Genomic DNA, 12,581 nt, shown 5'->3' on the forward strand with positions numbered 1-12,581 from the left:
TTTGAAAAAGTTTAAAAGTTTAGTGACTAAATGGACACAATTTTAAAAGTTAGGTGACTAAATGTAACCAAACCACAAGTTAAGTGACTAAATGAACACAAAGCCAAAGTTTCATGACCTTTTATAACTTAAAAAAGAGTTAAGTGACCAAATGAGCACAAAAACAAAAATTAAGTGACCAAAAATAACCTAAACCATTTATTTTAAAGGTAGAATAGTGATAGACTATGGTTGGCAGGTTTTAGGTTTATGAATTTATGATTTATTAAAAGACAATCATGCGAGTATTTACTTTTTTGACATGTAAGTCTCACAATTATCGTCATTTAGCCACAAATGTCTAATTGTACTAAATACACCATTAAAGTCACGATAACAAACTAGCTACAACCGAAACAACAGCAAAATTGATTTGAATGATTTTACATTATATGAGACTGCAATGGACATGATAAAAATTCATGCTTTATTGTGTGTGCTTCATCAACTTATATTCGAATTTTAAGGTCAAAAACACTATTTTTCTCGTTTCGTTTCAAGGGAGTGTGAAACGCGTTTATAAAAATTACAACATAACATAACGTTATAAGATATATCTATATATATAATTATCATACACAACTGAATAATTATCAATTGCGAGTTCCAACATTTGTTTCTTCTCCCTTTTAATGTTGTTCACCATTTATCTTACCCTTGTGATCATGTTCATCATCAGCAAACCCATTTTGGTTCTCTATCTTATGAAACTCAGTTTCTATCGTTTGAACAATCTTACAGTCCATTAGATCAGGTTCAGGGAACCCCACATGAAAAGATCCTTGCTTGAGTGGGGCCCGCGGTTTTACACCAGCAGCTTGTTGGTTTATGTAGTTATACAGCTGCTGGTGGAACCCATGGTCCAATGAGAAACAAGAATCATCATCACCACTGTTGTTTCTTGCAAGCTTTGATGATCCAGACCCTTGTCTTCTACAAAAATGGGGTAGAGATTCGTAATCCATTATCTGCTCATTTCAAGTAAAATATATAACATCAGGGACTCATTCCAACATGGAAATGGAATGTAATGATCTATTCCATTCCATTCATTCCATCATAACAAACAGACACGCTTAAAGTACCTTCAAGAGTTCATCTTTCCCACAACCCGAAAGCACCTGGACCTTCTTTCTTGTTCTTTCTTGCAGGAGTGGCTTCACAACCTGCAAAGATTCAAACTTTATGATTCGGGTGTAGAAAAGAATCTTAAAATCTTTCATCAAAAGTGAAGAGAAATGACAAACCTTCCAGCAAGCTGAAAATACATATGGTGCATTCACTATATAGTAAGTATCTGTCTTCTCTGGGTAGTTTAAGTCATCGATGCTAGATATAACAGTTAATAACTGCAACAAATTTGATGAAAATGTATTAACATAAGATTTATAATTAGTTTCATAAACTAACTACTGGATTACTGATTTGATAGAGTAAGTAGCGTACCTTGATTTGATTGAGATGGGAAAGTTTGAGCCCAGTCATATCAAGAACCTTGACACATGTGCTTATGTGTCGTTCAAAATTTTTTGTTGCAGATGGCTAAAATGTAAGGGGAGTTGCTTAATGCTTATTTGAAAAGATGATGGAAAATTTATGTGGTTGAAACTTGAAAGTATTATTGTGATATGAACTTACCAAAATTATGCGGTCTCTGTATTCGTTTATCTGGATGTGTGATTGAACATAGCAATGAATCTAGAATAGAAGAGAAAAATACCATGAAACATAAGGGTATCTGGATGTGAACTTTTGTAGTGCTAATTACAATTTGAAGAATCAGAATCAGAATCATAATCGGAATCAGAAGATATGGAATGCTTACAGATGCTTTGTCATATGTGCTAAGCCCTACACCAACAGCAATAACAGGTCGCCCCTGGATAGTTTATCAAGAAACCAGAGAACCATGAATATGGAAGCAAATGAAACCAGAATAGTATTAGTTGGGTGAAAAACGCATACATCTTTTGTGTAACCTGACATGCCTATAAGCTGGGATTCACGCACTGATCTGTAAAGCTCAACAGGGACGATTGGTTTCTGGGTTTATAAGCAGAAAGTTAGCAATGATGATTACCTGAAAAACTGTAAATATTTCATGAACAAAACTCACCGACAATATTTTGTCGATCTGGTTTTCAATCCTCCAATTTAGACAATCGACAAGCTGAAAAGCTAAGATGCATCAGCAGGCATGTAATGTGATAATGAGTTTTAAGTTTCAACGAGAATGAGTTTGATTTTAACCATTTTATGAGCTTTGGAGATGTTTCCGTCTCGTGCTTTAAGAAACCGAACAATAGTCTCAGTTGGATATCCTTGATGCAAATTCTGGAAATGAAGATCGAATTAGAGCAGTAATTATAATTAATTTAACAGAGACCATACGAATTTGAAGTTTATACACGCTTTGCTGTATTGAGATTTGAAGAAAATGGTTCGTTTGACGAAAAGATTCAAACGCTGACTTCGATTTGAATTTAGCGATTCAGATCAGGAAAAATGATCGAGAATTATAAAAGGGGATCGCGGTTGAGTCGGTAAATATTAGAAACTATACTAACAACAGATCCAAACAGCTAAGTAGAGCAGAAATCGAACCTCGTATATGATCTTGATAGGCTCGTCAACTGCGGAAACAAATTAGAGTGTAAATCACCGGAAAAAATCAAATCAAAGAGAAATGTGAGGGTTTTAGAAAGAGAGAGAGAAACACTAACATGCTTCTATCAGATTCTGGAATTGCTTTATCATATCCTGGGTTATGATCACCATTTTCCTCTTTCTGCGACAATCAATCTGCTCTTAAGAAACCAAACCCAGTTTACCAAACTTCAATTTTCATAAATTTGTTCTAACCATTCATCCACCTGAGAGAGAGAGAGAGAGAGAGAGAGTATGTGGGCGTGAGTCGTGACTATGAAGAGCAGGGAAGTAGTTGGCATGCGTTCGCACATATACTTATGAAATTAATGGCGGAAAATTGAAGCTTTTTAACGTTAAAAATGCTGCTATTTTTCTTGAGAATTTGTTTAGGCAAGAGTTTGGTGCATTTTTTTTTTGTCAAAGCTAAAGGGTGACATATACCAGATGTCATTTTTATATTTTTTTATATTTTTTCTACGAACTAGGGTGTAAGCAGTGATTTTATTTTTACCTATAAACTTTTTTTTTTTTTTTTAATTTCAATAAAAAAATAAGAACTTTTTTTTAATAAAAACCATATTAAAATTACAAATAACATAAAATTAAAAATTACATTTTAGAAATCCTAAAAATTGAAAATAACATGAAATTAAAATTACATTAAAAATTTAAAAAAACCATGACGTGAAAAATTAAAAAAACCTAAAAAAAAACATAACATCGAAATTTCATTTGCATTTTAGATTATGAAATTTCATTTGCATTTTAGATTATGTTGTTCACGAATCGACACCTTCACCACTTTAGCCGTCTCCAGATATTTGGGTCGAGATGTCTCATATCTTGCATTAATAATGAATATTCTGTTAGTCAGATGGTTTCAGCCACATGTTTCTCTAAAGTTGTATTCAATTGTGTTATTTGTGTCATCATTTCCTCCGAACTATTTGACCGCTCGGTTCCGACCGACGAATTTGAAGATGGCGTTTTTCCTTTTCCTCTTGCTCAAGCTTTTGTTTTGTCCATTCCCATGGGAGGAGGAGGCGCACGTATTTCTTCGATGTTGTCGTTATCATCATTAATATTAACGCCTATGTGACCATTCGATGACACTTGTTGTGAGCTCGAATATGAAGATGTTCGGCTTTTTTTGGAGGATTAGCAATGTCTTCATGTGTTGCAAGTTCCCTCCACCTAATGTGTAACATTCCGTTTAAATTAAATAAATAATAAATTCTAAAACCCCGAGATGTAAATTATATTTTATATTATTGTAGCCAAATCAATAATAATTTAGCAAGGTGTTGGTTTCGAGGAGTTAAATGTCATAATTTATTGGGGGTTAAAGTGTAATTTTGGGTGGTTTTGCAAGAAATTCAAAAGGCAGGGGATAATTGGTAAATTGTGGAGTTAAACTGAAAAGGAATTGTTGTGGTAGGGACTAATCTCGTAAAAAGGCATGTAAGTTTGGTAATGATACGGGACTTGAACCCGTTGGTCTTTCCCTCCCGTCTTAAGGATCGCCACTTCCAAAAGCCTAAACCTAGCTCATGTTCACCAACCGCCACCCTTATACCTCCATGCTCTAGCCGCCACCCTGAACAACCAAGCACCCTACTACGACGCCGATGGCCGCTGCTGACGAAGCCGGAAGCCCCGGAGTCAATCTCGCACGTCGTCGTCACCTGTGACTGCGAAGATCGATGATTTTGTGGTCGCTACTGCATCTCCTTCCCCAATAATGTGCTCATTCGCTTCTTCCGCCATTACCCTGAGTCCTGTCGTCGTCGTCACTCCGGGCGGCTGCCCCTCTCGCTGTGTTCCTCGGCTGCTATTTGCCACCACATGGGTGGCAGTGTTGTGGGTGTCATCCTGTGTGTATGGTGTGTCTGTGTCTAATTAGGGCGATGAGGAGTACATGTTCAATCATTAGATGCGTGAGGATGGCCGGAAATCACGAAAAAACCACCAAGGTTGCCAACCATGGTGGCTACCACCACTCCTTCTTTTCCACCACCAACAGCCACCGTGGGTGGGTGGCTGTATGTGTATATTATGGTGCTATTACGTGGATTTTGGGGTGTGATGTTGTATAGATGTAATTTTGGCCAGATTGATTAAGGAAGACCTGTCACCACCACTATAAGGTGGTGGCTGCCACCTCATGTTGTTGTTTTGCCGCCATCAGCCACCACTTTGTGTGGTTGTGTGTATATATGTGTGCATTTGGACGGGTGTTTGGAATGTTTTTCACTGTTTTGGCCTAAAAATCATAACCACCACCACCGTGAGGTGGTGGCTGCCGCCATGAACCACCGTTGACCACCATCGCCCGGGGTGCTAGTGGGTGGTGCCCAACTCATTAAACTTTAATTAACCTAATTGGCTAGTATTTAGGTTGGAAACCCTAATTAGGGTTTAGAAAACCCTAATGTCTTGAAACCCTAATTTTGGAATTGATCGGGACCCGCACTAAAACTATTTATTAGACTTAAAATATTAACTAATAATCATTTGCAATTAACTTAATGCAATATTGGAATTAATGGATTAAGTCCTTAATGGGTTAAGTGTTCTTACTTAACCCTAATCATTATTTTATGTGAAAACCCTAATTTTTGTTTGAGCCTTGAGATAGGCCTTCCTTTTGGGCCTAGGTGTTTGGGTTCTTGTTGGGCCATCTGAGAACAAGTGTATGGATAGGATATATGGATGGACTTTAGGGTAAGGCCCATGTAAGGGGTTTGGGCCTAAATTGGAAATTTGGGCCATATATTGGGCCTTGATTTAGTATTTGGCTTTTGGGCCTCCAGAGTTTGAGTTTGGGCCTTGATTTTGGTCCAAGCTAGGTTAGCGGTAAAATAATTGATGGGTTATGAGCACTACAACAATCCTATGGTGTATATGCAAACCCTAAAGCTTTGAATCTAGTTTGTCTAATGAATATGCAATAATCATCCAAAGCTCATAAACCCTAGATCTAGCATATAATATTCGATATTATCATGATAAAAGGGTTTAGATCTTACCTTTATTGTTATGTAGCAATAACAATCTCAATTCCTCTTGATCTTAACTTATGAAAGCTTAGTGCCTCAAATGTTGCACCTCTAATGGAGTCACAAACACCATGAGCAACAAGATGACTTAGGAGAGGGAGGAGGAGCACCAAAAACGTCCAAGATCTTCTAGAGAAAGCTTAGCCACATTTTTGGGATCCCTAGGGGTCTTTATATACTTGTGTGGGCTGCTAGGGTTTCAGGTGAAACCCTAACTCTCTGCTTAGGTCTTAAGCAACCCATGGAGTTCCCTTAGAAAGCCTTTAGATGAAAATCATATGGGCTTCCCATAGATTTCGTCCAATGCCCTTTCCATTAGGAATCCACAACCCAATTGCAACTATCTTATAATTGCAATATCAACCCCTTTTATTTAATTAATCTCTTTTAGCCACACAATTAATTCTTATTAATTCTTAACTAATATTAATTAAACAATATGATTTCTCTTTTAATATAGTATTCACATAATATATTAATAAATCATAATTAATCATTTTTCTCCTTAGTTCATCCTATCAGTTACTATGGTGAAGGCAACCCAAAAGGACCATGCTCTATCGGGTCAAGTACATACCAAAATAGTTATGAGCTTAGACACCAAATCCAACAGTCTCTCACTTGGATAAGTCTAATAAGTATTTTGCATACGACTTCAGAACCTGATCAGCAATTGTAGCTTTTAAAAGTCGTTGTAGAACTCTAATCTTATCAGAAACGTGTCCTTTAGATAAGGATCATATATTCATCCATTCTAGATATCGTATAGACATGAGACATAGATTATAATCATTCTCTCAGTCTATGTGTTGTTTCCTGATTTCTGATTTATGACGACTGACAACCGACTACAATTGAACACATCAACTTAGTCCTAGCTTGGCCAAGCTCTTAGGGTGTCATCACTAAGTCATCGAGGAGCCCACATATATTGCTTTTATCCCACTTTGGGTAAAAGAAATGGATAAACTTTGACTCAAATGCTCGGTTGTACCTACTCATCAAATCACACACAACAATATGTTTTATAACACCAAGTTACTGGTGCGTTTACATATTATCAATGTGCAACCGACTTGCAGAATACAACTCACACGTCTCGGTTTCAAGAATATAAGATATTATCGTCTCACTAAGCACTCGTGATAAAATCCATGAAGTGATTCAAGTAAGTGTGGGTTTAATCCAATACTCTAGTCTTATAGGAACACTCATGAACTCTGCAGCAAACTTGTGCTATGTCTAAACACTTTAGACAATCTACAGACGGATTCATGACAGTCTAGCTTCAATACCTACTTCCAAAGTATTTAGCGACTGTGGATGGTTTGAATAATTTTATTATTTAGGAATTCAAAACATGCAAAGTGAAACACAATAATAATCGAATCCAATATGCCCCAAACTTTTGAGTATAAATAAAACCCCTTTTATTTAGTCACCATATTGATTACACATTATTCATTGTATAATGTTTTGGATAATCAACTTATTACTTGAATTATAATAGCAGTTGTCCCATGAACCAAGCATGCACACTCTGTTTACCTATGGTCCATACTTTGTGAAATAGATCAATTGAAAAACATTTCCAATGATTCTCGTTTCACAATCCCTAATCCTTATCGTTAGTGTAAGAACAAAATTCTCGCCACTACTAGAATATGTTAGATCCTAGCATTTTATGCAATGATCCTTTTGTAATCTTATTGCACAAAAGTCACCAAGACTTTGCCAATGAAATTACAAAGTTCTCTATTGGAGATTGTTACAAGACAATTCCATAGTATTTAGCGACTGTGGATGGTTTGAATAATTTTATTATTCGGGAATTCAAAACATGCAAAATGAAACACAATAATAATCGAATCCAATATGGCCCCAAACTTTTGAGTATAAATAAAACCCCTTTTATTTAGTCACCATATTGATTACACATTATTCATTGTATAATGTTTCGCATAATCAACTTATTACTTGAATTATAATAGCAGTTGTCCCATGTACCAAGCATGCACACTCTGTTTACCTATGGTCCATACTTTGTGAAATAGATCAATTGAAAAACATTTCCAATGATGCTCATTTCACAATCCCTAATCCTTATCGTTAGTGTAAGAACAAAATTCTCGCCACTACTAGAATATGTTAGATCCTAACATTTTATGCAATGATCCTTTTGTAATCTTATTGCACAAAAGTCACCAAGAATTTGCCAATGAAATTACAAAGTTCTCTATTGGAGATTGTTACAAGACAATTCCATATATGTGAAGTCTCACATTCAAAGTACATTCCTTTGAACATCCTTCTTACATAAAAGTTTCTAATCATAGATTCTCAAAATCCAACTCCCAATATGGAAACATTTCCATATTTTCCATATGACTATCATTGTGAATAGAGTCTTATCTATTCATAATAATGTCGATATGGTCCATTCATTACTATACTTCCAACTGTTCACAAGCGACCAATCCTTAGCGAACCTTAGATTGTCATTGATAGTTTTTCAATTATTTTAGTCAATCCAGTTCTAGTCCCTTTTCCCTCTTAATGCCCTAGGCATTTGGAAAATTTTAAAACAGTCGAATATTACAGCATATGCAATTGATCCTATATCCGAAGCATATGGGACACGATTCATAATAAAAGTGTGATACTTTACCAGTTTTTTGCTATAATACTGGCATATATAGAATGCCCCTATGTTAAACCTTTTCAACATAACATTCATATATGTCTTTTGACTAAATTTAATTAAACTTTCTCGATCTAAGCCTTTAGATTTCGAAACGAAGTATAATATTCTCTCCCTTAATTATAGAAAAATAACTATTCAACCTTTGCAACTTTGCGAATTGAAACTTTTTTTATATAATTAATATTGCTAACTTGCAACACTTAAAATAATAATCATGCTCCCACTAACATAATAATTATATCCATACCAGCATAACATTTATGCTCCCACTAGATTTGACGTGTATTCAGAAAACAGTTGGACTTTTAGAAATCAGTACTTATTGACTTCCAAAGTTCATATTTCTAATACGATATGCTTCGATAAACCCTTATCAAGCTTCTCAACTCATACACTTTTCCTTAGAAAGCTCATATGTGTGTTAAAACTAATTGCCAAATCTCACAATTCGAACTATGACGAGGGATGTCGTAATCATAATCGAATTTGAGAATACAATTATCACAATTGCTATCTCCTTAAAATCTCTCTTAGTGAAAGTGTTTCATCGCAATCATTTTTCATGAAACGGAGAGAAACCTTATGACACTTAGCTTTTATGGTGTATGTGTTCCTATCCATGTGAATTGTCATAACCATAATCGTAAGACAAGGTTTAAGACAAATCCAAACTCATATGGACTGAACCTATTCAATCCTAATTTCTTGCCATCAAGGGTCCCACCATTGCTTCCAAGTTATTTATCAGCTCACCTATACTAGTCAATGTACTTTCATTGAACAAGGTGCTTTGCCTTTATGCATTCAATTGAGAACTCATAGAATTCACATGCATAGTTGACTTAAACTGGAATGGTACAAAAACAAGAATATGTCAACATGATAGGTTATGAACCTCGAGTCGTGTGCTAGTGATGAATAAGTTTACTCTTGATTAGATCTTGAACCTTTTCAAGATCATTTAGACTCCCATTGACCTCTTGACATATAAGATTCTCTTGTCAAAAAACATTTCTTGACAAACAAATATTCAAGAGTTAGTGCGGATTCTTATCAAGACAAACACGACATATAATTGGTATTAGTTGGTCTTTGTCTTATCCAAGACATCACAATTTACTAATTTCACACGTGCAAGAGTAAGAAAAACAATTTTCTACTTCACATTTGATGAGTGTGTTAGAACTTCTTAAGATGAGTCACTCAAGTCACAATCTTGGAATATGACTCTAAGACTTGATTTTGGAACAAAGTATGATTCACCTTTGGACTTAACCATTTCAACAATTTTCGATTCCTCTTCTTAGCCATACTAGTGCACTAAGGTTTACCTGGAGGATCATGTGACAACCGTCAATTTTCGGTCAAGTCAAAGTCAACTAAAGTCAACAAGTCAAACCAGTCAACTCAATTTGCCGTGAGTACTAAAGTTTACGTTATGTAACTTCTAAACAACTATCTATTCTAATGAGAGATCATAAATCGAAAAGTGCGTTCACCTAGATCTCCTTAACCCAAAACGGTGGCGTGGAAAGCCAAACCGATAAAACAATGTTACATACTCATCGGGAGTATGCAAGATCCCTAATCAAGGCTTAACGGGATTTAAGGACCTTGCAGTGCGTAGCCGAACACTCAAAAAGGTCACCAATGAATCCTCTCCCACATATCTCTAAGTATGTGAAACCTCTCCCACATATCTCTAAGTATGTGAAACCTCTCCCCCATATCTCTAAGTATGTGAAACCTCTCCCACATATCTCTAAGTATGTGAAACCTCTCCCACATATCTCTAAGTATGTGAAACCTCTCCCCCATATCTCTAAGTATGTGAAACCTCTCCCACATATCTCTAAGTATGTGAAACCTCTCCCACATATCTCTAAGTATGTGAAACCTCTCCCACATATCTCTAAGTATGTGAAATCTCTCCAAGTATGTCAAATCTCTCCCAAATCTCTCTCTGTATGTGAAATCTCTCCAATTATGTCAAATCTCTCCCAAATCTCTCTAAGTATGTGAAATCTCTCTCACATATCTCTTTGTATGTGAAATCTCTCCAAGTATGTCAAATCTCTCCCAAATCTCTCCAAGTATGTCAAATCTCTCCCAAATCTCTCTAAGTATGCGAAATCTCTCTCACATATCTCTTTGTATGTGAAATCTCTCCAAGTACGTCAAATCTCTCCCAAATCTCTCCAAGTATGTCAAATCTCTCCCAAATCTCTCTAAGTATGCGAAATCTCTCTCACATATCTCTTTGTATGTGGAATCTCTCCAAGTATGTCAAATCTCTCCCAAATCTCTCTAAGTATGTGAAATCTCTCTCACGTATCTCTTCGTATGCGAAATCTCTCCAAGTACGTCAAATCTCTCCCAAATCTCTCTGAGAACGAGGAATCTCTCTCAAATCTCTCTCAAAATCTCTCCCAACTTTCTATAATCACTCGGGGCATCCCGACCCTCGAATTTGGCGAAAATAGCCCAAGAACGGAAGTCTACGCGAAAAACGGACTTAAGGAAACGAACCCTCCGAACCGAAAGTACTATCATGAACCGAACCGAAAGCACTATTCATGAGGGTCTGAACCGAAAGTACTGTTCATGAGCTGAACCGAGACTACTGTTCATCCGAGCCGAACCTCACATAGAAGGAAGGTCCGAACCGAAGTTACTGTTCATTACTGTTCACTACAGTTCGTTCGGTTTTGACATTCTAGCCTCTTATCTCCAGACCGAGGACCGAAGCTTCCCTTCTGACTTCGGACCGAGCCTTCGGACCTAGCCTTCGGACCGAACCCTCGTCCCTTCGCTTCTCGCCTCTGGCTCGCGCGTCTCGCCTCCGAATCAGCATCCTCCTGACCGAACCTCGGCCTAGGGACCGAACCTCGGCCTAGGACCGAGAGGCCTCGCTGGGAAGCCTTTTTCTTCCGGTTTTCGAGTAATTTTGCGTTTAAGGCCCGTTTTTAATTATTTTAACGCGGGGTTTTCACCCAAAATCATATTTTAACATAATAAACCCTAAATATTCACAATTTAATCATAAATTCATAAAAATCTCTATCTAAATAATAAAAGCAAGTGGGTAAAAGTACAAATAGGAGGAGTGTTGACTTTGCTTTACTTTATGACACAAGCAACCACTCCCACACCCACTCTATGACCAGCCATACCTCCCCACCTTACCTAAGTCACATCAATGTCCTTTCCACTCAATCATCACTCCTTCCCACGTTTTTGAAGAGCTGGATATTCATCCTCTCTCCTCATTTTCTCTCATTTGTTCTCATTTCACAAGAAGATCAAACTCCTTTCTCTCTCACTTTCTCTCTCTAGAAATCCGAGATTCAAGGGCTGATCTTGAGAGTTTCCTCCACCTTTGGTAAGCATAATCCATTTCCTTTAAGATTATCCCAATTATTTCCACTCAAATCATGGGTATCTTACACAAACTCCATTATATTTGTGTTAGAGCTTCGAATCTTCAAGCGATTCTTCAAGTGTTCTTGGGTTGAACACTTCTCTTCTTCAACACCTATCTACTGAAATCACACAAGGTGAGTTCATACCCCTACATTTTCATGTTTTCTCAAGTTTTTAGGGGGGGGGATACAAGCCAAAACACCAAGAACATATCTAAATTCTTCTAACAGCTTTCATCAGAAAAGTTGGACTCCATTCATGGACTGTTTTGGACACCTTAAACATTTTAGTTTTCAAAACTGTTTTAGGTGCATTTAGTTCCACTTCTTAGCTTTAAAATGACTACTTGCACATCTCCATACGATTTTCCTACAATTTATGGTGATTTTTACAAAACTGCCTATCATTTCAAACACCAATCCGGACCAGTCTGTGATTATGGACTTTTTCACCTAGGTTACAGGTCATTAAAAATCATGATAAAAATTATGAGTAAACTAGACACATTTTGGAAACTCCCAGAATTTACGGATTTAGTTTTCGACTTCGTATGATTTTTCTGTAAATTTTCAAAAACAGTGTAGGAAGGCTGAAAATTTGTTAACAGCTTGTAATTTTTACAACACTTTGTATTATGTTGAGCAAAGTGTATAAGGTCAAGTTCTAAGTATTGAATGTGATACGTTGTAAATTTTATCATCATAAAC

General features: G+C 36.5%; 1 protein-coding gene across 1 annotated transcript; it reads right to left on the bottom strand.

Moving 5' to 3' along the window:
* Positions 1 to 449: 449 nt before the first annotated feature.
* On the bottom strand, positions 450 to 2,961 carry LOC145074579 (SEC14 cytosolic factor-like). Its single transcript, XM_079020937.1, has 11 exons — positions 2,763 to 2,961; positions 2,644 to 2,672; positions 2,290 to 2,373; positions 2,156 to 2,209; positions 2,005 to 2,082; positions 1,865 to 1,918; positions 1,678 to 1,737; positions 1,486 to 1,581; positions 1,287 to 1,388; positions 1,125 to 1,205; positions 450 to 1,007 (listed from the first exon to the last, which is right to left on the bottom strand). Exons 1-11 carry the CDS (start codon positions 2,815 to 2,817, stop codon positions 669 to 671), a joined length of 1,032 nt encoding a protein of 343 aa, XP_078877063.1. The 5' UTR covers positions 2,818 to 2,961; the 3' UTR covers positions 450 to 668.
* Between the last annotated feature and the right edge of the window lie 9,620 nt (positions 2,962 to 12,581).

Source organism: Lactuca serriola, chromosome 9 (genome assembly GCF_051521515.1).
Source record: "Lactuca serriola cultivar US96UC23 chromosome 9, Lser_US96UC23_V15, whole genome shotgun sequence".
NCBI lineage: Eukaryota > Viridiplantae > Streptophyta > Magnoliopsida > Asterales > Asteraceae > Lactuca > Lactuca serriola.